We start from the raw sequence: 25,023 nt of genomic DNA, 5'->3' as shown, positions 1-25,023 counted from the left end.
CACACGGCCCGGCCCCCCCACGCTCCCCAGCCCCGCGCGCACAGGAAAGCCAGACGCGCTACCTCTGCTTCGGGTCTCTCCGAGGCCGCCATGGCCAGCACTTTCCAACTCCGTGACCTCCGACCTCGTGACGCACCAACCCGGAAGAGGAAGCAGCGCGCGCGCGAATAAGCCGCCGTCCGCGGGAGGCTTTCTTTATATCGCGGTCTCCGGTCTCCGTCACTATGCAGGTGAAATAAGCGGGCGGGGTTGGTGGGTCGGCGGCGTGGGGGGGCTTTTGGGACCGCATCTTTCTAGGGAAATGGCTAGTTCTAGCCCAGTAGCTGAGGAACCTCTCCCTCCCTTAGTTTACGAGGGACCTTATTTTCCTCTTCCTTCCCTGCCCCCTTTCCCTTGCCCCCCCCCCCCATTTTGTAAGCCTCCGGGTAGGGACTGGCTTGTTTTAATGCATTGCCTTTTTGGCAGAAGATCGGGGGGGGGGGTTTACAAATGCTCTTTTCCCAATAATAATAGTGAGAATGCTCTTCTGCAGTGATTGGGCAGGCGTAGCAATCCCTTTTCAGCCCAAGGGCCCGGTTCCCTTTTGCAGGCCTCCCGGGGTGGGGGGCGTGCTTGTGGCGGGTGAGGAAATGGGTGTGATTCTTAACTGTGCGTACTAGAAGCTGCGTGCTAGCCGGATGAAAGTCGGAGTTTCTGCACACGTACCTCGTGTGTCCTCCACCCAGGCAATCAAGAAGCAGTATTGGGAGTTCATTGACTCGTTGCGGCCAGGAGGGCATGGGGGCAGGGTTGATGAGGGGGTGTGCCCAAGGGTAGGTTGGAAGGCTACACATGGTCGTGGTGCCTGAGGTTTCCCACCCCTCCTTTGCGGAAAGCAGCTGCAAAGGTGAATAGGGTTCTTGCATTTTTATAGCTTAATAGGTGTGCAAGGTATCTCAGTAAGTTGCATACAACCCTTTCCTGAAGACGTTCTTCCCTTCAAAAGCAAGAGCATACATGTATAGATGAATTCTTAACAGTAGAAGAGGTAAAGTGAAGAGATTGGGAAAAGTTGAAATTCTCTTCTGTGCAAGTTTTTTAAAAGTGTTGGAGCCTTGCTGTCTTTTACAACTGATTCGTCTTTAGCTAACAGACTATCTGTAGTCTAACAGCTACTTTATTAAAACTGTACAATCATGACTGCTCTCTGAGCAGCAGAGCACAGAGTCTCCAACTCGACTCTGCTTCTATACAGAAGCGAAAGGAAAACAACACTCAGTAACTCCACCCATGGTATCTGAAGAAGTGTGCATGCACACGAAAGCTCATACCAAGAACTAACTTAGTTGGTCTTTAAGGTGCTACTGGAAGGAATTTTGTTTTGTTTTGACTATGGCAGACCAACACGGCTGCCTATCTGTAACTCCACCCAGTTACACTGAGAACTGGCTGAGACTTCCTGCCTCACGCTCAGAGACATCACATGATGTCAACACTGTTGCTGCTCCTCGCAGCTGGTGGGAAATGAGGAATAAGCGCTAGGTTCATCAGCAAACTGATAGCACTATCCCAGAAATTCATAGGGATGGCTTCCAACGGCTTCATGTAAATATTAAATAGCACTGGAGATAAGGATCAAGAAGCAGGAGCAAAGTTTCACTCCCCCATCCCATTCTGCAGAGATCAAGGTGACCAAGGCCGACTCAGTTCTGTGGCCAGGCCTGAATCCATGTTGGAATGGATCTAAATAATCTGCCCTCCCAAGAATGCTTTCAGCTGCCCCATGGCCCGCTTCACCAGCTTCTCTTAAAAAAAGAGGTACTGTATTTGCAACTGGTCAATGCTGGTTGTTCTAATCCAAAGGGTTCTTTAGAAGCAGTTGCACCACTGCCTTGTTCAATGTGGCAGGGACCACCCCCTTTAACCACACTCTGGACCCAACTAATTAGCCGCCCTCTGCTACATTCAGTAATCATCTGCAAATGTGAATAAAAAGCATGTTAGTGGGCTGCTCCAGGTAAAAATGTGCAGTTAAAAAATCATACAGTTCATAACTAACGCCAAGGACCGCAAAGAGCTGTCCCTACTGCAGAACAACAGTTTTAGTTCTATATATCTAAACGGATGTAATTGCATAGTTAATAATGTTCAGTTCACATTGGAAAGTGTTCCTTGTCTGGATTAAAGATCATAATTAACTGTTAATGGTTTACAAAAAGGCAACATTACTATAATACTAGCTCAGAAGACTTGTGAGGGCTTATTGTACACATCTGTCTTTTGTAATCATAATTCTTCTGAGCTGGTAATAAATCTGGTTTCATCTACTGGTTTTAATAAGCCATTCTTCTGAGCTGATATTCTAGAAAGGGTGTCTTTTTGTAAACCATAACAGTAAAATGATGATTACTTCATAGCTTGCTTTGGTTCCCTCAATCCTGAATACTTGCCATGTCACAGGCAAATTTGAATACCACCCATGTCACCTTCTTACAAAATGGCTGGGGCAGGTTCCACGGGGGGGGGGTGCACTAGGACAACCAATCTCAGTGATCACGGGTAGGAGGAGGAGTTACGCTAAGACCAGACCATGTCATTACCGAGGAGGCAGGTTTAGTTGTTGTTTGAGGACTATCCCTGCCTCCGGGTCTGGTCCTGACCGGACAGATACTAGAATCAGCAAGGGATACCCACATGACCTGAAGGTGCTGCTGTGCAATGCCAGGCCAATCATTCATAAGACCACAGCCATCCATGACTTGATCATGGATGGAGGACTTGACCTGGCATGTGTAACAGAGACTTGGTTGGATGAAGCAAATGGGCCTGTCCTTGCCGCTACTTGTCCACTAGGTTTCTCTTATACACAGCAACCCAGGCCTTGTGGGCGGGGAGGGGGGGTTGCAGTGATTTTTAGGAAGTCATTAGTCTGCACCAGGCGTCCTATTGGCAAAACCCAATTTTCTGAGTGCATGTTCTGGAAGTTGGGCAATAGGAACAGTACAGGATTCCTATTGGTGTACCGACCTCCCCTCTGCACCAAGGATTCCCTGCCCGAGCTGCTTCAGGTCGTGGCGGATGTTCTCCTGGAGACACCTAGTTTGGTTGTCCTAGGGGATTTTAACTTCCATGCCGACACGACCTTACAAGGGGCCGCTCGGGACTTCGTGGAAAGCATGGCCCCCATGGGGCTGTCCCTGAATAAGTCTGGCCCAAGCCATAGCCGCGAACATGCCTTGGACCTGGTGTTCACCTCTATGGATGTTGGTGATCTGACACTAAGTAAAAGTGAAACAAAAGAAGTGCCATGGTCAGATCACTTCCTGGTGCAACTGGACTTCTCTGCAACCCTTCCCCTCTGCAGGGATGTAGGACCGATTCGGATAGTCCGCCCCCGCCACTTAATGGATCCAAATGTTTTCCACACAGTTTATTTTCTAATCTCACTTGCTATTAGTCATGTGACGGTTCTTCTAGGGGAGGGGTTGCTAGGTAATATTGTAATAAAAAGAAGAAGCTTTCCCCCTCCTTTCCGTTCCGTTTCAACATACCGACATAGCTGTGATTCTTTGATGTTATCTTCTGTGCAGTCCATTCCATCACTCTTAACTTCTCAGTGGCAGCTGATAAACCCTTTTCTTCACTTGAAGCATGTGCAATTACTTTTATATCAACGATTTTATTTTAATTTGGATCAAGGGCACAACCCTACACTAGGAAAGGTGGGGAACAACCCTATAAATCAGGAACGGTCAGAACCTGACCTACCCTACAAACTTTAATTTGTTAAACTGTCCTCCTTTCAACCATCTGATACAGCTATTAATGATCATATACCAGAGCAACATAGGTTACAAATAAAAGTAATCAGTGCAAGATTACCTCCCCAGATAATCTTTCAAAGATATTTTATCAGTGCAAACAAGCTTTTTGGGAATGCTATTGACATACTTGCACCAAGTATGATGTAGCAAGAGGGATACCCAGTGTTTTCATCCACCAGCAAGGAACAATGCAAAGGCAGTGTTTGAACAGCACCCAAAGGGAACCCTGAAAAGAGGAAATGTTGGGGAAATATCTGTGGCCAATATTTAAGAGTTGCTTCTCTTAAGAGTGAATACAACATCGTGGCAGAGATCCAGAAATTCATCAGCTCCTACCCCGTGCAAGTCTATTATGTTTGTGCACATATCTTTAAGCCCATAGGGTTAAAACAGAGGCACCCAAAAAGAAGGAGCAAACACAAGTGAAATACAAGGAAGGTCATGCACCAGGCACCATGTCTTAAACCTCTGGACTCAGCTGAATCAGAATATCATCATTGCTATGTGGCACAACTTCAGTCTAGCAAGTTTTCTTTTAACACTCTTTACTCTTGCCACACATTTGTCAAATGCTTTGTCAGAGACAATAATCTTTCTATACTAAAAATAATTATAATAATTACTATATTCACTACAGTGGTACCTCACATTAAGTACTTAATTTGTTCCAGAGGTCCGTTCTTAACCTGAAACTGTTCTTAACCTGAAGCACCACTTTAGCTAATGGGGCCTCCGGCTGCTGCCGCGCCGCCAGTGCATGATTTCTGTTCTCATCCTGAAGCAAAGTTCTTAACCCGAGGTACTATTTCTGGGTTAGCGGAGTCTGTAACCTGAAGTGTATGTAACCTGAGCTACCACTGTATATGAAAGCCAAAAGTGGGCCTGTAAACTGAACACTCATTAATTAGAAAATTGGTTATTACTCTTTCCTTTCCAGAGAGAGGAGAAGCAGCTTGAACTATCTCTTGAGGCTCTCATCAGTCAAGTGGCTGACCTGAAGAATTCCTTAGTCGGTTTCATTTACAAGCTGGAAAATGAATATGACCGACTTACCTGGTAAGAGGCTGGGAAGAAAGTTGTGTGGCTACTCTTGATTATTGGTGAGAGCTGTCATTGCAGCATCTATTTCTTTTTTGATATTGGAAAAAACACACACACACACACACACACACACACACACATATAATTACATTATTATCTACTTTACCTCTCTGGCTCTCTAGACCCTATCGAGTTCCTTCCCTCTCACCTCATGGCTTTCAAAATTAACCTTTATATCATAGCATTTTATACGTTTTTCAGTTCTAATTACAGTACGCTCATTACAAAATATCTCAAAATTTAAATAAATATAAAAGGGGTAAAATTTCTCATTACAAATCTTCATATAGCCCTACTAGTGACATTGATTGCTTCACGTATCGCATAATCTTTCACGTATCGTATAAATTTACTCCAATCCTTTTGGAATACTTGATCATGCTGGTTTTGGATTTTCCCCGTCAGCTTCGCCAGTTCCGCAAAGTCTATCATTTTCATCTGCTACTCTTCTTTCGTTGGTACTTCTTGTTGTTTCCATTTTGGGGCTAAAATAATTATTGCCGCTGTTTTTGCATACATAAACAGCCTTTTATCTTCTATTGGTATATCTTCACCCACTATACCCAATAAAAAGGCTTCTGGTTTTTTAACAAAAGTATTTTTAAACATTTTCTTTGACTCATATATCATTTCCTAGAAAGCCTTTACCTCTTTACAAGTCCACCACATATTGTAAAAGATACCTTCCTTTTCTTTGCATTTCCAACACTCATTAGTTCTTGTCCTATACATTTAAGTTTTGATGGTGTTAAATTATTATTATTATTAATAATAATACCCCGCCCATCTGGCTGAGTTTCCCCAGCCACTCTGGGTGGCTCCCAATCGAGTGTTAAAAACAATACAGCATTAAATATTTAAAACTTCCCTAAGCAGGGCTGCCTTCAGATGTCTTTTAAAAATAGGATAGCTGCTTATTTTCTTGACATCTGATGGGAGGGCGTTGCACAGGGTGGGCGCCACTACCAAAAAGGCCCTCTGTCTGGTTCCCTGTAACCTCACTTCTCACAATGAGGGAACCGCCAGAAGGCCCTCAGCGCTGGATCTCCGTATCCAGGCAGAACAATGGAGGTGGAGATGCTCCTTCAGGTATACAGGACCAAGGCCGTTTAGGGCTTTAAAGGTCAGCACCAAAACTTTGAATTGTGCTCGGAAATGTACTGGGAGCCAATGCAAATCTCTCAGGACTGGTGTTATGTGGTCCTGGCGGCCTCTCCCAGTCACCAGTCTAGCTGGATTAATTGCAGTTTCCGAGTCACCTTCTGTGCTGGGCTCGGGGGTTAACCCAAGCTACGCGGTCCAGGTCCGGTCCCGAATCCAAGGGATTCCATGAGGAGTCAGTCCAACATGGCTGGGGTCCTGGGGCAGGTTCTGGCAGCCTTTTATCTCTGACGGGGTAACAGCCGGTCCTGATCCCCCAGTGACTCTCCTCCCTGTTTCGCCCGAAGGCGATCACTCCTGCTGCGAGTACTCAGGTCCCTCCTTCTCTCAGACCTGAGTCTCTGCAGCTCGGGAGATGTCGGTGGGTTACTAGGCCCAGAGGCCGCCTCAGCCTCTCCTGACCCAACTGGTAGTGGAGCAGCTGCACGTGATTGCCCAGCAGAGAGCAAGAGGTAATCCCCGCATCTGGAGCCAGGGCAGGCTCAGGTCCCTGACTCGGTTCAGCTGGTGCTTGTTGCAAGGGAACCTATGCAGACTGAGGCTCTTCAGAATCAGGCCCCAGACTTGGTTCAGATGCCGCCTGAGGCAGAGGATCTGGTGCGGACTGAGACTCCTCCGGTTCCGAGCCTGAGTCCTAGGCCATCACACCTTCAAAGGTAGCCCCATGTAGAGAGCATTGCAGTAGTCCAAGAGGGAGATAACTAGAGCATGCACCACTCTGGCAAGACAGTCCGCGGGTAGGTAGGGTCTCAGCCTGCTTACCAGATGAAGCTGGTAGACAGCCGTCCTGGACACAGAATTAAGCTGTGAGTCCAAAGCTGTGAGTCCAAAATGACTCCCAGGCTGCGCACCTGGTCCTTCAGAGGCACAGTTACCCCATTCAGGATGAGGGAGTCCCCCCACCCGCCTGCCCCCTGTCCCCCAAAAACAGTACTTCTGTCTTATCAGGATTCAACCTCAATCTGTTAACCGCCATCCATCCTTCAACCGCCTCCAGGTACTCACACAGGACATTCACTGCCTTCACTGGTTCTGATTTAAAAGAGAGGTAGAGCTGGGTATTATCCACATACTGATGAACACCGAACCCAAACCCCCTGATGATCTCTCCCAGCGGCTGCATATAGATGTTGAAAAACATGGGGGAGAAGACAGAACCCTGAGGCACCCCACAAGTGAGAGCCCAGGGGTCTGAACACTCATCCCCACCACCACTTTTTAGACAAGGCCCAGGAGGAAGGAGCGGAACCACTGTATAACAGTGCTTCCAGCTCCCAGCCCCTCCAGACAGTCCAGAAGGATATTATGGTCAATGGTGTCAAAGGCCACTGAGAGATCCAGCAGAACTATAATAATAATAATAATAATAATAATAATAATAATAATAATAATAATAATAATTTATTATTTGTACCCCGCCCATCTGGCTGGGTTTCCCCAGCCACTCTGGGCGGCTTCCATAGAAACCAGAAAACACTAAAATATCATACATTAAAAACTTCCCTGAACAGGGCTGCCTTAAGATGTCTTCTGAATGTCAAGTAGTTGTTTATCGTTTTGACATCTGATGGGAGGGCGTTCCACAGGGCGGGCGCCACTACCGAAAAGGCCCTCTGCCTGGTTCCCTGTAGCTTTGCTTCTCGCAATGAGGGAACCGTCAGAAGGCCCTCGGCACTGGACCTCAGCGTCCGGGCAGAACAATGGGGGTGGAGACGCTCCTTCAGGTATACTGGGCCGAGGCCGTTTAGGGCTTTAAAGGTCAACACCAACACTTTGAATTGTGCTCGGAAACGTACTGGGAGCCAATGTAGGTCTTTCAAGACCGGTGTTATGTGGTCTCAGCGGCCGCCCCCAGTCACCAGTCTAGCTGCCGCATGCTGGATTAGCTGTAGTTTCCGAGTCACCTTCAAAGGTAGCCCCACGTAGAGCGCATTGCAGTAGTCCAAGCGGGAGATAACTAGAGCCTGCACCACTCTGGCGAGACAGTCCACGGGCAGGTAGGGTCTCAGCCTGCGTACCAGGTGGAGTTGGTAGACAGCTGCCCTGGATACAGAATTGACCTGCGCCTCCATGGACAGCTGTGAGTCCAAAATGACTCCCAGGCTACGCACCTGGTCCTTCAGGGGCACAGTTACCCTATTCAGGACCAGGGAGTCCTCCACACCAGCCCGCCCCCTGTCCCCCAAAAACAGTACTTCTGTCTTGTCAGGATTCAGCTTCAATCCATTAGCCGCCATCCATCCTCCAACCGCCTCCAGGCACTCATACAGGACCTTCACCGCCTTCACTGGTTCTGATTTGAAAGAGAGGTAGAGCTGGGTATCATCTGCATATTGATGGACACCCAGTCCAAACCCCCTGATGATCTCTCCCAGCGGCTTCATATAGATGTTAAAAAGCATGGGGGAGAGGACGGAACCCTGAGGTACCCCACAAGTGAGGGCCCAAGGGTCTGAACACTCATCCCCCACCACCACTTTCTGAACACGGCCCAGGAGGAAGGAGCGAAACCACTGTATAACAGTGTCCCCAGCTCCCAGCCCCTCTAGACGGTCCAGAAGGATGTTATGGTCGATTGAATCAAAGGCCGCTGAGAGATCCAGCAGAACTAGGAAACAACTCTCACCTTTGTCCCTAGCTCGCCGGAGATCATCAACCAGTGCGACCAAGGCAGTTTCAGTCCCATGATGAGGCCTGAACCCCGATTGGAAGGGATCCAAATGGTCCGCATCCTCCAGGCGTGCCTGGAGTTGTTCAGCAACCACACGCTCAATCACCTTGCCCAAGAATGGAAGATTTGAGACTGGGCGATAGTTGGCCATACTGGCCGGGTCTAAAGATGGTTTTTTAAGAAGCAGTTTAATCACCGCCTCTTTCAGCGGATCTGGGAATGTTCCCTCACAGAGGGAAGCATTCACCACCCCGCAGAGCCCATCGCCCAGCCCTTCCCGGCTTGCTTTTATTAGCCAGGATGGGCAAGGATCAAGGAGACAGGTGGTTGGTTTCACGCGTCCAAGCAGCCTGTCCACATCCTCGGGGGTAACGGATTGAAACTGATTCCATGCTACTTGACCAGACAGGGCTCTAGCACTCTCCCGCCCCAGCCCTGCTCCCACGGTACTGTCTAGCTCCTTCCGAATATGAGTGATTTTATCTGCAAAAAACTTTGCAAAATCGTTGCAGGAGATCTTGGGGTCTTTACAAGGCCCCGGTGGTAAAGGTGGTTCCGTTAAATTGCGGACCACCTGAAAGAGTCTCCTGCTACTATTTTCTGCAGATGCAATAGAGGCGGTGAAGAAAGTCTTCTTCGCCATCGCTATCGCCACTTGGTAGGCTCGACGTTGAGCTCTAACCTGTGTCCGGTCAGATTCGGAGTGAGTTTTCTGCCACCGACGCTCTAGCCGTCTCAGCGATTGTTTCATCGCCCTCAGCTCCGAAGAAAACCACGGGGCTGTCCCTAGCCCACTGGAGATAGAGGGAAGCTTTCATCACCCCACAGAGCCCATCGCCCAGCCCTTCCCAGCTCGCTTTTATTAGCCAGGATGGGCAAGGATCAAGGAGACAGGTGGTCAGTTTCTCTCGTCCGAGCAGCCTGTCCACTTCCTTGGAGGTAACAGATTGGAATTGATCCCATGTAACATGACTATCTCCTGCCAACCTAGCAGTTCAAAAGCACATCAAAGTGCAAGTAGAAAAATAGGTACCACTCTGGTGGGAAGGTAAACGGTGTTTCCATGCGCTGCTCTGGTTCGCCAGAAGCGGCTTAGTCATGCTGGCCACATGACCCGGAAGCTGTACACCGGCTCCCTCGGCCAATAAAGCGAGATGAGCGCCGCAACCCCAGAGTCGGCCACGACTGGACCTAACGGTCAGTGGTCCCTTTACCTTTAACATGACTATACAGGACTCTAGCACTCTCCCGCCCCGGCTCTGCTCCCACAGTGGAGTCTACCTCCTTCCGAATCTAAGCGACTTTATCTGCAAAAAACTTTGCAAAAGCATTGCAGGAGATCTTGGGGTCCCTACCAGGCCCCCGTGATGGTAAATACCATCTATACATCATTTTCATAACATTTTCTTTAAGTGCACTGCATGCAGTAAAGTTAACACCTTCCTTCCTCAACCTTTCCCAAGATTCTAACTGAGTATTATATCCGAAATCTTTAGCCCATTGTATCATCACCCCTTTAACCTCTTCATCTTTAGTATGCGATTTCAATAATAGTTTATACATTTTCGATAATATTTTCCTCTTATCACCCAATAAGTTTATCTCCAGCCTAGATCTTAGTGTACTGAAACCGTTTTTCATTTTACCCTCCTTAAACACATCATTTACCTGATGATATTGCAACCAATCCATCAATAACTCTTTTATTTCTTCAAATGTTTTTTTAATTTTAACTGACTTGCTATCTCTGTCAATAAATCTCTATGCGTGGCCCACTCTCCTTTCATATTTAACTTTTTTTACCATTATTCCTTCTATTGGAGAGAGCCACCAAGTGGTTTTACGTTCCAATAAATTTTTATATCTATTCCACACCTCATAAATTGATTTTCTTATTGTGTGGTTCAGAAATCCTTTATGCACTTTTACTTTGTCATACCATAAATATGCGTGTCATCCATATCTGTTGTCATAGCCCTCCAAATCTAAAAGATCTGTCTAACAAAATCCAATTCCTCAACCAACATAGACAGGACACTTAACAATATATTCTCAAGTCTGGCAGGGAGAAACCACCTCTTTCTTTTGTATCTGTTAGGATTTTGTATTTAATTCTTGGTTGTTTCCCCTGCCAGATAAATTTTGATAATACTTTTTGCCAGTCTTTGAAGTTCCCCACCCTGAACAAAATATTATTCATGACATCCTTTAAGGGTGACATCAGTTGTTCACACAGTTTTTTGTTGTGTTTCGCATTGAGTCCATCCAGTCCTGGTGCTTTACCTATTTTTAATTGTTTTATTGCTGATTTTACTTCCATTATTGTTATTTTTGTATTCAATTGGTCTTTTTTATTTTTCAGAATCTTCGGTAATTTGTTCTGTTTCAAATAGTTTTCTATTTTTTTCTATATTTTCTTTTCCAGCTTTATATAATTCTTTATAAAATCTTAGGAGATTTTTCCTGATTTCTTTCAGGTTTTCTATTATTTTATCTTCTATTTTTAGCTTATTAATAGTATTTTGTCCTGGTTTCCTTTTCAGTTGCCAAACTAATAATTTTCCAGGTTTATTGGCAAATTCAGAATTCCTCTGCCTTAGCATTTTTATTTTCCATTCGACTTCTTGATTAATTAATATTGAAAATTGGGTTTGCAGCATCTTAATATTTTGTTTTATTTGTGTACTTCTTGGTTTCTTGATTCGTTGCTTTTCATTTTCAATTATATGCTTTAATATATCCTCCTTCTTTTCTCTTACTCTTTTCTGAAGGCTATTTTGTTGTATAAAGAAACCTCTCATTACCACTTTGCTTGCATTCCATACCATATCTACTCTGTCTCTTTATTCAAATTCAATTCAAAATACTCTTGGTAAAGTCTCTTGTGCCCTTTGCATAATCTTCTGATCATCTAGTAATCGTTCATTCCTTCTCCATGTAAACTGATTCATCTGTTCTCATTAATTCCATTACAATCGGATTATGATCTGACAGTTATTGCAGCATCTCTGTTAGCTTTGCCAGTTTGTTGGAGCATCCCTTGTCAAATGTGGTAACCCTCTGCATGCTTACCTGGGAGAAATCTAATTGAACCCAATAGTGCTTGTTTCTGAGTAATTATGTGTATATCCAGACTGTTAAAACAGGTATGAAGCAATTTTCTTTCATCCAGCTTTGCTTGTGGCACCCTGTTGAAGACTGTGTGAAATCCCTATAGTTCTGTTTGATGTGATATTTTCCATAAATGTAGAATGAGAGCAATTACCGTATTTTTCGCTCCATAAGACGACTTTTTTCTTTCTAAAAAGTACGGGGAAATGTCTGTGCGTCTTATGGAGGAAATGCGTGGTCCCTGGAGCCAAATTGCCCAGGGGCGAAAAGCAGATCATGCTTTTTTGTGTGAGAAAGGGAAGTGGGTGTTGAAACAAAGCCACTGATCGGCAATCGATCGGGAGGGAGATAAGGCTGCTGGTAAAGGAGGCTGCCTGGGAGGGGGGAGGTAAAAGCCCATGGATCCTCAGGATTTTTCCATTGGGTCACCCCAAATTCACCATCAGATCACATAGCACGTCCAAGGCTACGGCCTGCACCAAAAAAACCATGCACCCACTGTTGATGAGGCCGCAATGGCGCAAAAACGTGGTTACAAAGCACGGATTCACATGGATCCTCAGGATTTATGCATTGGGCTACCCCAAACTCACCGTCAAATCACATGTCTGTGGCCACAGCATGAACCACAAAAATCATACATCTGCTGTTTCGTTCAGAATATTTTTTTTCTTGTTTTCCTCCTCTAAAAGCTAGGTGCGTCTTATGGCCAGGTGCGTCTCATGGAGCGAAAAATATGGTATTTTGTTCAGAATTCATTAGGATTTGGCTAATATCCTGGAACAAGAATGCATTTTTTCTCGTTTTTTAAAATTCATTTTAATTAAGTTTTCCACTTTAACAATCCAATCAAGTCACATTAAATATTCCAAATTATACATATACATATTAAATAGTCTGAATATTCTGCCAAATTATATATTTTTAATAGGACTTCCCATGCTTCAAGTTCGGAGGGTTCTGAACATCTCATACTTCTACTGCTTTTCATAGTCATTTCCGATGGTTCCTCTAATTCTTTCTGTTGTTGACCTTCATTCTTTCACAGCCTCTGAATTGTTCCCACAAGCGAGTTAAAACAAACAATGATGTGTTTCTGTGTGGATTTTATGTCTATGATTCCCCTCTATAAGTTTGCATCATCTCCTCGCACGCTGGTGTTTCTGCCAAATCAACCCAAAAGTCTTTTCGCTGCTGGCAGCCACCATCTTCACTCAGTTCCAATAAAATCAAATCTAAGCGTCTGCTTTTCCCAGACCGGCTGCATCAAACATTAGGCTTTCCAGGGGAGATTTACCAAATCAAACTGGAAACAGAAGTATAATGACATATTAAAGGTTCACCTCCCCCTTTGACTATTTGTAATTCTGCAGCCCGGTCTTGACTTCCAATCATGGCGGATTTCAAGTGCAACACAACTCCCACAGATACCAGGAAACCGTCCAAGTTTTTTTAACGTCTCTCCAGCGGCTAATGAGATTCTGCTTTTGCCTGAAGTCCACACACTGGAGAATCTTTTATCCTCTTCCAAGCAAGTCAAAGATCGAAAGCCTTAATTATATAGTATTATTATTTCCACACAGTTTATATTTTTAGAGCCATATTATATAAACAAATACAAAACTTTCCAATCTCGCTTGTTACAGTTAATGTAAATGGTTCTTCTGGGGGTTTTTTTGCCAAATAATATAATAAAGCAAAATACAGTAATAAGAGAGGCTCCCCTCTTTGTTCCATTCCAACATACCAACTTAAATGTTAGTCCTTCTTCCACTCAGTCTTTTTTGGCACCTCAGTGGCTGGTTAATTAGCAGAGTAATTCCTCCCTCCTCACTCGAAGCATGTCCAAAATTTAAATCCATTTTTCATCTTAAGAAATGGAACTTGATTTGCTCATAGAGACAGCATCCAGGAGAGCTAGACTCTCTTGGGGGCTTTCCATCCAGTGCCCCCAGCCCCTCCTTCCTTCCGAATTTGGGGCTAGTTTGTTGGGCATCCGCGGATGAGACTCTGTCTTCCTGTACCCCTGGGAAGATTTTGGGAGGCTGATTACTCCTATCTCAGCCTCTAATTACCGCATGAGAGCCGGAGCGATGGAATTTTCAGTCATCTTCCATGGCGCCTCAAGTGGAAGTCCAAACAAGAAGGCATTTCAAGTCTCCCATCTTGTCATGGGGCAGAATCCCTCTAGACCAGGCATGGCCAAACTTGGCCCTCCAGCTGTTTTGGGACTACAGTTCCCATCATCCCTGACCACTGGTCCTGTTAGCTAGGGATGATGGGAGTTGTAGTCCCAAAACAGCTGGAGGGCCAAGTTTGGCCATACCTGCTCTAGACAGATACCCACAAATCTCAGAGATATTCCAAGGAGGGGGGGTGGAATCTAGATATTCCACTCTTGGCACAGTGTGTTGTGTTATCTGTTAAAATTAGCAGGGGGTTGTGATAATGCTGCTGGAGCTACTTGCCTTTCTTGTTATGGCATCATGACTACAATACAGTGGTACCTCGGGTTAAGAACTTAATTTGTTCTTGAGGTCCGTTCTTAACCTGAAACCATTCTAAACCTGAGGTACAACTTTAGCTAATGGGGCCTCCCGCTGCCGCCGTGCGATTTTTGTTCTCATTGTGAAGCACAGTTCTTAACCCGAGGTACTATTTCTGGGTTAGCGGAATCTGTAACCTGAAGCGTCTGTAACCCGAGGTACCACTGTACAGCCAGTATGACATAGTGGTAAGAGTGTTGGACTAAGACCTGGGAGACTGGGGTTCTAGTTCCAAATCAGCCATGAAGCTCACTAAACTACCTTGCAGATTTATTGTGAAGACAAAATGGGGCAGGGGGTGGGAACCATGAATGCCACTTTGAGCTCCTTGGAAAAAAGGCGGGATATAAATGTAATAAAATAATTCAACAGTGAAGATTTGAACTTCCCACAGCCAGAGGTAGGGATGCTGTATATGTGTGCCTCATGTCCTTTTCATTTTCCCATCTCTGCCTCAGGCCCTCAGTGTTAGACAGCTTCGCTCTACTCTCAGGTCAGCTGAATACCCTGAATAAAGTGCTAAAACATGAGAAGACTCCACTGCTGCGCAATCAGGTCATAATTCCACTAGTGCTGTCTCCAGATCGTGATGAGGAGATCATGGTAAGGATTTGGCTGATTATTACAATCTATTTTATAGCTACAAGTCATTTCTTGGCTCCAGTGCTGGTGAAAAAGTTGAGTGACAGGTTGGTTAAATGAGAATAGTAGCACCTTCAATACTTAAGTATTATAAATGGCAGAGCACGTAATGGATTGGACTAGATTGCTCATGTTCCAGTTTTTTATTTGGGGGAGTTTTAAAAATGGCATCTCCTACCTGTAGGCTGAAGTTGTACACTTCATTACATCACTTCACTTTGCTGCAAATGTTGACTAAGCCAGAAACCAGTGAGAAAAGAGGATCTTTAGGAAAGCAAGGATGTAACAAATTGACCCTCAGTTCCTTCATGCTCTATTCTATGTTGGCCTCTATCTCCTCCCTTTGCTGATTTCTGCCACAGCCTCATACCTTGCTACTGGAAGAATCTTTTAGCTAGGACTTTGGGTATACTGTACACCAAACACGAGGGTGTCATGCCTCTGCAGTCTAGAAAGGAAGTATGTCACATCTTAGCTTATGGGGCAACTAAATTGCCACAATGGGACATTTGCTCTTCTCCTCACCCATGCTGCCCGCAGAACCGGTGAGGGTGGGAGGAAAAAGGGAGGACCTTCTGTTACGCAAGGAGAAACACTTGTGGTGACAGAAGATTATCCTTAGCTCTACATTGATTACAACCCCTGGATTCCAGAGGCTTGAGTTTGACATTCCTAGGTCATGTCTTAAACAATGTTGCTCAATCAGTTCTCCACAAACTAGTGTTACGCAGCACGTGTCTTCAGATAAACATGAAGAACAGAGTTTGAAGTTTCTCACAGATTACACATTCATTTTATTTTTGCCCTGCTTTTCAGAAAATATTGCCACCAAAGCAGCTTACAGTTCAAATCCACAGAGCGATAAAATTATACCCTTTATATTTTAGACGTGGCAGTCTGTTCTGGCTCCTGTTGGCTGGTGATACAGTCCCAATTTTAGACTCTTCCTTCGTAGATAGCCAGAAGGAGCTACAAAGGTACTCAGCTGCTAGCTGAGGGTAAAGATGCCAACACAGAGAAGTAACTGTTTCTGCTCACCTTCATTGCTTAAACTTTTTATGCATTGGCAATTTAATTGCTAGAATCCTGCTGGCAGGTATCCTGGGCCTAAATTCCCAGGAACAACTGGGTCTTTGTAACCTACATCAGGTCTGTAGGGCCAACTTGGTATTCTGTAGCTTTGCGGCAAAGTATGACTTTGATCACTGATGGTCTGGATGTTCCAGCGGCAGACAGAAGGCCGAGTGCCAGTGTTCAGCCATGAGGTTGTGCCTGATCACCTGAGAACCAAGCCTGATCCTGAAGTAGAGGAGCAAGAGAAGCAGCTGAGCACAGACGCGGCTCGCATTGGTACCGATGCGGCACTGGTAAGGGTTTCAGCTGCTTAAGTATACTCAACTCCTAGGTTTTTGTTGTTAAATATCTCTTGCTGAATATTTATATGTAGGAATCCTGTGGTCTTTTGCATCTCTCTCTACCACCATGTTCTCACATTTAATATTCTGCATCAGAGTTGCAAGTGACCCCAAAAGTTCACTTACTGGAACCCCCTACAGTGCAGGACTCACAGCTTAAAGAAGCTGTGACGGATGGCAATCCAACCTCTGTTATAATGAAGGAGAGACCACCACTTTCTGAGGTAGTCTTTTCCATGGCTTAACAGCTCTATCAGAAAGTTCTTCCTAATTTTTTGTCAGAATCTCCTTTCTTGTAACTTGAACCTATTGGATGCAGTATTTCAGGTGGGGATCTCAGCAGGGCAGAACAGAGTGATGTTATTACTTCCCTTTATCTGAACACTATACTTTTGTTGGTGCAGCCTAGAATTGCATTGGTTGGGGGGTTTATTTGTTTTGTTTTTTGCTACTGCATCAAGCTGTTAACTCATGTTGAGCTTGTAGTCTACTAAGACCGCTAGATCCTTTTCACATGTGCTGCTGTCAAGTCTCTTGTCCCCCATCCTATATTTGTGTGTCTGATTATTCCTGCCTAAGTGCAGAGCCTTACATTTGTCCCTACTGAAATTCATTTTGTTAGTTTTCTATTGTAAATGGCCCTGTGATTCTTGGAGGAAGGATGGTATAGGAATAGCAGCAGCAGCAGTAACAGTAGGAGTTGTTTGGGCTCAGTTCTCCAATCCATTAAGGTCTTCTTAAATCCTGATTCTGTCTTCGGAAGTATTAGCTACCCTTCCCAGTTTGATGTCTTCTGCAAATTTGATTAGCAGACCCTCAATTCCTTCATCCAAGTCACTTATAAAGATGTTGGCAACACTGGGCTCAGGACAGAATCCTGCAGCACCTCACTGGTCAGTCCCCGTCCCGTCCCCCCCGGAAAATGAAGAACAATTAGTGAGCACTCTTTGGGTTTGGTCAATCAACCAGCTACAAATCCACCTAGCAATAACATCATCTAGGCCACATTTTACCAGCTTCTCCACCAGAATATAACGGGAGGTTTTGTTGAAAGTCAAAATTCTGCGGATTTTATCTATATTTTTTATAATTTTATTAAGTGCACCTTTAAAAGTTGGTTTTATTAATATTTTTAATAAATCTTTTATACCATTTTATGTAAAATACTCAAATAGCTTTTTTATTGAGCAGTCTATTAAAGGTTGTAATTTTTTTTTTAAGGCAACACAAATTCCTTGACATGTTTTACTGTGCAAATCTTATCATTACAGAAACAGATCCAAAGCTTAAACAAAATGTGCTCGAACTTATTGGAGAAAATCAACAAAGAAGACCGAGAGTCTGAGAGTGGAGGTATGGCACTGGAGAAGCAGGAGGGACAGCAGAGGTGTTAGAGGGGGTTCACAGTCCAGTAGCCCTAGAAACAGAAATAGTAGAATAACAGCAGCCAAGATTAGCATAATGGTATTAAGACTGTGCTCTATAAATTTTCCTTCGTTGTGCAGGTTTACGGCAGAACAAGCAGACATTCAACCCTGCTGATACCAATGCACTTGTTGCAGCTGTGGCCTTTGGAAAGGGTCTGTCAAACAGACGCCCACCCGGTGTATCAGGGCCTGTACAGTCCGGTCAGCCAGGTGCCAACCCCATCATAGCAGGTGCTTCTGCTATGCAGCAGGTACAAATGTCTGGAGCATCAAGCCAGCCACAGTCCATGCTTGGAGGAGTGCAGATGACACAAGCAGGACAGCCAGGTAAATAAAAGCATTCAGTCATATTGGAGTGTCTCAAATGCAAAAGGAGAGGAAGTGGAATGTACGGGTGTAGCGAATGGGGAGCTATCCTGAGACAAGAGGACTCGGTGCCTGGGGGAATTTAAATGCATATACAGTGGTACCACAGGTTAAGTACTTAATTCATTCCAGAGGTCCGTTCTTTTTTTAAAAATAATTTTTATTATATTTTCCATTTAACAATCCAATCATATCACATTAATTACTCCAAATTATACCAATACATATCATTAAGTCCAAATATTTTGCCAGATTTTAAATTTTTGTTGGGGGTTCCCATGCTTCAAGTTCAGTAAGGGTCCAGTCATCTCATATTTCTGCTGCTTTTGGTGTTCACAAGTCCCATCTTCCGATCTTCTGGTTGTTATCGTTTTTCTTTTTAATCACCTCTGAGTTGTTTCCACAAGCGAGTTGAAGCAAGCATCATTATGTTTCTGTGTGAACTTTGTAAGGCTCTCCCTTTCTTTTCTTTTTAAAGCTGGTAAGTCTTTTATTTGCAGTAAATCATCACACGCTGATCCAAAAGTCCTGCTCGGGCGGCAGGCGCCATTTTTGTCAGATCCGATGAAATAAATTCTAAGCGTCTGCTCATTAATTTTCCCAGACCAGTTGCACCATTAATCAGTCCTTCCAGGGGAGAAATCAAACTTACAATCCAAATATCAAAGCAGTGGCTCGCCTCCCCCTTTGACTGTTAATCTCGCAACATAGTCTATCTCATAATGGCAGATCCCGATTAAGAACTGCGTCACAGGAGAGCCTTTCATTTTTCTTTCCAGATCTTCCGAAAAACAAAGCTTAGTAATAACCTTTAGTTATTATTTTTATTTCCACACAGTTTATTTTCTAATCTCACTTGCTGTCAGTCGTGTGATGGTTCTTCTAGAGGAGGGGTTGTTAGTAATATAATAAAAAGAAGAAGCTTCCCCCCCTTCCGTTCCATTTCAACATACCGACATAGCTGTTATTCTTTGATGTTATCTTCTGTGCAGTCCATTCCATCTCTCTTAACTTCTCAGTGGCAGGCTTAATTAGCAGCTGATAAACCCTTTTCTTCGCTCGAAGCATGTGCAATTACTTTTATATCAAAGATTTTAAGTAATGCACTAGCGTTGCTCTCAGAAGCAGCGTCCGGGAGATCCAGAGCTCACTCGAGGGCTTTCCGTCCAGTGCCCTCACCCCCTCCTTCTTTCGAACTTGGGGGTGATTTATGGGCAACCGCTGCATCTTCCCTTCCCCGGGAAGAATTTTGGGAGGCTGATTTACTCCCATATCAGCCTCTTAATTACCTCGTGTGAGCTGGAGAGATGATATTGTCAGCCATCTTCCAAGGCGCCCCTAGAGGTCCCTCTCCCTAGCGGCCCCCCATTCTTAACCTGAAACTGTTCTTAACCTGAAGCACCACTTTAGCTAATGGGGCCTCCTGTTGCTTTGAATCCTTTCTTTCATTTTGCCCAATTCTGCATAGTCCATTATTTTCGTCTGCCATTCTTCTTTCGTCAGAATTTCTTCTTGTTTCCATTTCTGGGCTAACAATACTCTTGCCACAGTTGTTGCATATAAAAACAATTTAACATCTTGCCTATTAATGTCCTGACCTATAATACCAAGTAAAAATGCTTCTGGTTTTTAAAAAAATCATTTCCCAGAAGTTCTTTACTTTTTTACATTCCCACCACATATGATAAAATGTTCCTTCTTTCTCTTTACATTTCCAACATTTATTATTTGTCTTGTACATTTTAGCTAATTTCCCTGGTGTAATTTACCATCTATACATCATTTTCATCATATTCTCTTTCAAAGCATTCCAGGCTGTAAATTCTATCCTTTCATTCCACAACCTTTCCCATTCTTCAAGCTGTATATTATATCCAAAGTCTTTTGCCCAATGTATCATCTTTCAAATGCCATCCCAACAGTATTTTATACATTTTAGATATTATTTTACATTCATTGTTTAATATTTCTATTTCAAATTTTGATTTCTTTTATCATCAAATCCTTTTTCTTTAAAATAGGTAACCCAGTTTTTACTCATATTTATTGTTTTCACACTCATTGCTTCCAATGGAGATAACCACCACGGTGTTTTACGTTCTGATAAATTTTTATACCTATCCCATACAGTGGTACCGCGAGTTTTTTCGTCTTGCGAATTTTTCGTCTTGCGAAGCACGGATTCCCATAGGAATGCATTGAAAATCAATTAATGCGTTCCTATGGTCAAAAAAAATGCAAACAAAGCCAAATTTGGTACAAAAAGAGTTTATTAAGTGCTCTTTAAAGTCACACATACTGTAAAGAGCAATTCAAAAATTGAAGGAACAATAATTTAAGTTTCTAAACATGACAGAAAAGCATTTAAAAATCACCAAAGTGTACAGTACTGTACATACATTTTCTAAGACTCTGGGGGACAACTCGAAGAAGGTTCCTCTTCCACTCTTTGCTTCTTGCTGAAGAACCTGTCCATGGTCTGCTGCTTCATCCGCCTTTTCAGCACCTCCCTGAAAGACGACATGACCCTCGTATCAAAAGTGTTTGCAAGGTCACGTGTCAGGTCCTTGACAGGGTGGTGCCGCTGTGCAAAAGCCTGCACATCTTTCCACTTCAGGCAAATGTCCCTCAGTTCTTTGGAGGACAGCCGTTCCTCAGTTGCTTCCTCCTCTTCCAGCGAGGCCTGCTCCTGCACAGCCTCTGCCTGCAGTTCGACCAGCTCCTGGGTGGTCAGCTCGTGGTCGTGCTCCTCCACCAGCTCGCTGACGTCCTCCTCTGTGACCTCCAGGCCCATGGTCCTCCCCAAGGAAACAATGTCCTGCACCACTGTTGACTCTGGTGCATCAGAGTCACTTGGTACCACACAGTCCGGCCACAGGCTGTGCCAAGCGCAATTCAAATTTCTCTGGTTGATCCCGTCCCAGGCCGTGGTAATCATCTTCAAGCAGGTGATGATGTCGAAGTGGTCCTTCCAGAATTCCCGCAGGGTGATGTTGGTGCAATCAGTCACCTCGAAGCATCGCCTGAAAAGCTCCTTGGTGTAGAGTTTTTTGAAATTGGCGATGAGCTGCTGATCCATCGGCTGGAGCAGTGGCGTGGTGTTAGGCGGCAGGAACATGATGTTGATGAAGCTGAACTCCTCCAACAAGTCCTCCTCAAGGCCTTTAGGATGAGCAGGAGCATTGTCCATCAGAAGCAAGGCCTTCAGCGGCAGGTCGTTGTCCAGCAGGTACTGTTTGACAGCAGGGCCAAAAGCAAGATTGACCCAGTCCACAAACAGCACACGTGTGACCCAAGCCTTACTGTTGGATCGCCACATGACACTCAGCTGCTCCTTGTCGACCTTGTGTTTCTTGAAGGCCCATGGGTTCTCCGAGTGGTACGCCAGCCGTGGCTTGATCTTCAGGTCGCCGCTTGCATTCACACAGAAGAGCAGGGTCAGACGGTCCTTCATAGGCTTGTGGCCAGGCAACTTGGCCTCCTCCTGAGTGATGAAAGTCCTTTTGGACATCCTCTTCCAAAACAGCCCGGTCTCGTCACAGTTGAAGACCTGCTGTGGAACGTAGCCCTCCATCTTCACAACCTCCAGGAACTCCGCTGCAAAGTCTTCAGCCGCAGGAACATCAGAACTGGCAGCCTCTCCATGCCTGACCACGCTGTGGATTCCAGATCTCGTCTTGAACCGGTCAAACTAGCCTCTGCTTGCCTTGAAGACTTCTGGCTCACCTGAGGTTCCTGGCTGTTGCCGGACGAGGTCTGCGTGCAAGGCCTTGGCCTTCTCACAAATGATGGGCTCAGTCACTGTGGCCCCTGCACGCTGCTTCTCTTCTAACCAGATGAGCAGCAACATCTCCACCTCCTCCAGAACAGCTGGGCGGTTCTTCACGATCCTGGTGACTCCCTTGGCTGCATCAGTCGCAAGGATCTTCTCCCTCATCTTCAGGATGGTCCCAATGGTCAATGGATTCCTCCCGTACTCCCTGGCGAGGTCTGTCACACGCATTCCACAGTCATGCTTCCGGATGATCTCCTTCATTTCCAGCGTAACCTTCTCCTTCTTCCTCTCGCCGGCCTCTGCAGCAGCAGTCTTCTTGGGCCCCATGGCAGCACAGCTCCTACCTTCGCAACCCCCCCCCAAAAAAATCAGTGCTTCACATCCAAAAAATTCAAAAGCACCAAACCTCCTAGAAAACACACAAGCTCCTAGAAAACACACCCACCACACAGAAATCCTAACCCATAAATCTTTTTTTTAACAACAGCAGAGTGCCCCAATGGTCACAAAAAAATCATAAAAATGCAGAAAAAAACACACAAGCTTCCAGATTCTTGCAAACCCCTCCCAAACTATTCCCCCAGCCACCCACCACACAGAAATCCAAACCCAGAATTTTTTTTTAACAACAGCAGAGTGCCCCAATGGTCACAAAAAATCATAAAAATGCAGAAAAAAACACAGAAGCTTCCAGATTCTTGCAAACCCCTCCCCAACACCAAGTCCTTGAATTCCAAAAACCCCAACCCAAAATCCAAAACCCCCCAAAAAAGTTTTAAAAGTTTAACTTACCAAATGGCTGCAAAAGAAGTTTTGGAAAAGCTTCAAAAATCACCAAAGTCTTCAAAAACCTCAAAAAAGGCTACCACACCACGTGCTATGAGTTGCTCCTCAAAGTCAAGTCACAACTGCACCTCTTCAAGCAATGCACCCTGGGTATTAACGGTTTTAAGAAAAAGGAAACAAACTTGCAAGACGTTTTCGTCTTGCGAAGCAAGCCCATAGGGAAATTTGTCTTGCGAAGCAACTCAAAAAATGAAAAACTATTTTGTCTTGCGAGTTTTTCATCTTACGAGGCATTCGTCTTGCGAGGTACCACTGTACTTCATATAAAGATCTTCGAAATATATGATTACCAAACCTTTTGTGGATTTTTGTTTTGTTATAGCACAAATATGCATGCCAACCAAATCTATTATCATAACCTTCTAAATCCAACAAATCTGTATTTTTTAGCAACATCCATTCCTTTAACCAACAGAGGCAAACCACCCCGTAATACAACTGGGACAGCCCATAATATCTTGTGCTGTATTCACCACCCTCTGTAGACACTTCCTATCAGTTGATGTCAAACCAACGTACCACACCGTGATGCAGTGTGAAAGGACACTTTCTATTGTTGACCGGTAGAAGATCATCAAATGTTGATTGACATCGTTCTTTCACATTACTCTGAGGAGATGGAATCTCTGTTGGGCTTTCTTAACCACCTGGGTTGTATTTATTTTCCAAGTAAGGTCTTCACTGAGATAAATTCCTAGGAATTTAAAGGAAGATACTCTCTCCACACAGCCCTCCCCCGATGTACAGTGGGGCTAGTTCTCCTCTCTTCCTCTGAAAGTCCAACACCATCTCCTTTGTTTTACTGATATTAAGGTGCAAGTTGTTCCCTAGGCACCATGTAGATATTTCTTGGACCTCCCCTCTATACGCTGATTTGTCTCCAGCTGTTATTAAACCCATTATGGTGGTGTCATCTGCAAACTTAATAACTGCAGTAGACGGGTCAGATGATATACAATTGTATGTATACAATGAATACAGGTAGGGACTTAGCACACATCCCTGTAGTGTGCCCGTGCTGATTTTTAAGGAATTAGATGTTACATGTCCAATCCTCACTGTTTGTGTCCGATCTATCAAAAAGTATTTAATCCAGTCACAGATGGTAGGAGAAAGGTTCGTGTCAGCCAGCTTTTTAATGAGGATGTCCAGAAGGATTACATTACACACACTCTGGGGGTGGGGATGAAGGGGCAGTTATGATAACCTATATACATATGATTATTTTCAAAGAATTGAGCTCTTAAATGGAGCATGCTGTTGCAGAGGAATTTTGCATTGTGCAAGACTACCATTGGTTACTATACCAGTTCCCACTGCATTCCAGTTGCTAGGGAACAGCAGCAGGAGAAGACTGTTGAGCTTATTTTCTCCTTTGGGCTTCTCAAGAAGTAGATGTTTGGCCACTTTGGGAAACAGGATGCTGGACTAGATCAGCCTTTGGTCTGATCCAGCAAGGCTCTTCTTATGTTTTTATCGATCAAAACAAGATTTTCACAGAGTGAATATGGGAAGGGAATGCAGAAGTAGATGAAATTAAACAGTGAGAGAGGCTATACCTCACTTAGAAAGTGTGTGCAGAGAAGATTCTGACATGAACCCCAGGGAAGAAGTGGGGAGAATGTTCCCACTTATATGTTCATCACTCCTAAAATGTAGACTGTTCTAACACATTGCTAAGCCCAGCTGCTTTCCTCTCTCCAGGTAAAATGCCCAGCGGCATAAAAACCAATATCAAATCAGCTTCAATGCATCCCTACCAAAGGTGAGTAGGAAATATTCTGGCTTGTTGCTGCTTCTGGACATCCTTTCAGACTTCAGCTCACTCTCAACAGCAAGATTACTGACTAAAGTTCTGTCTCCTGAGATAATTACCTTCTCATTGCGATAATTTATTTACATGGCTGCATTTATCACTTGGGACTCAGAAGTGTTCAGTGTGTTCATACAGAATGGCATAGGCATTCCTTTGGGAAGAACACATCTGTTGATGAGCCAGACCTGGATGAGGAGCAGATCTTGACTCTTTTCTACACATATAAATATGAAGCCTGATTGTCTTGGATTGTGCTTTTGTGATTAGAATTGGATGGTGGAGGAGGAGTAGACATGCAAGATGTACTCTTTATGGTTTTTTGTTTAATAAAAATCAGATGTTC

At 44.5% G+C, this 25,023-nt stretch overlaps 2 protein-coding genes across 6 annotated transcripts in view; one reads left to right on the top strand and one right to left on the bottom strand.

The window, feature by feature from the left end:
• The window catches only part of SZT2 (SZT2 subunit of KICSTOR complex), an 83,246-nt gene extending 83,080 nt beyond the window's left edge, over positions 1 to 166 (bottom strand). For all 5 annotated transcript variants that reach the window (XM_081916173.1, XM_081916177.1, XM_081916175.1 and 2 more), the window contains exon 1: positions 63 to 166. In XM_081916173.1, the coding sequence (XP_081772299.1) occupies positions 63 to 92 (30 nt within the window). In that variant the 5' untranslated portion in view covers positions 93 to 166. The remainder of the gene's footprint in view (positions 1 to 62) is intronic.
• Positions 91 to 25,023, top strand: MED8 (mediator complex subunit 8). The gene is made up of 7 exons (XM_081916210.1): positions 91 to 230; positions 4,741 to 4,859; positions 14,852 to 14,996; positions 16,262 to 16,402; positions 17,722 to 17,803; positions 17,956 to 18,204; positions 24,569 to 25,023. The coding sequence occupies exons 1-7, from the start codon at positions 225 to 227 to the stop codon at positions 24,631 to 24,633; spliced, it is 807 nt and encodes a 268-aa protein (XP_081772336.1). The 5' UTR covers positions 91 to 224; the 3' UTR covers positions 24,634 to 25,023.

This window comes from Podarcis melisellensis (genome assembly GCF_964234715.1).
Source record: "Podarcis melisellensis genome assembly, chromosome: 6".
NCBI lineage: Eukaryota > Metazoa > Chordata > Lepidosauria > Squamata > Lacertidae > Podarcis > Podarcis melisellensis.
This window is presented reverse-complemented; position numbering and strand designations above follow the sequence as displayed.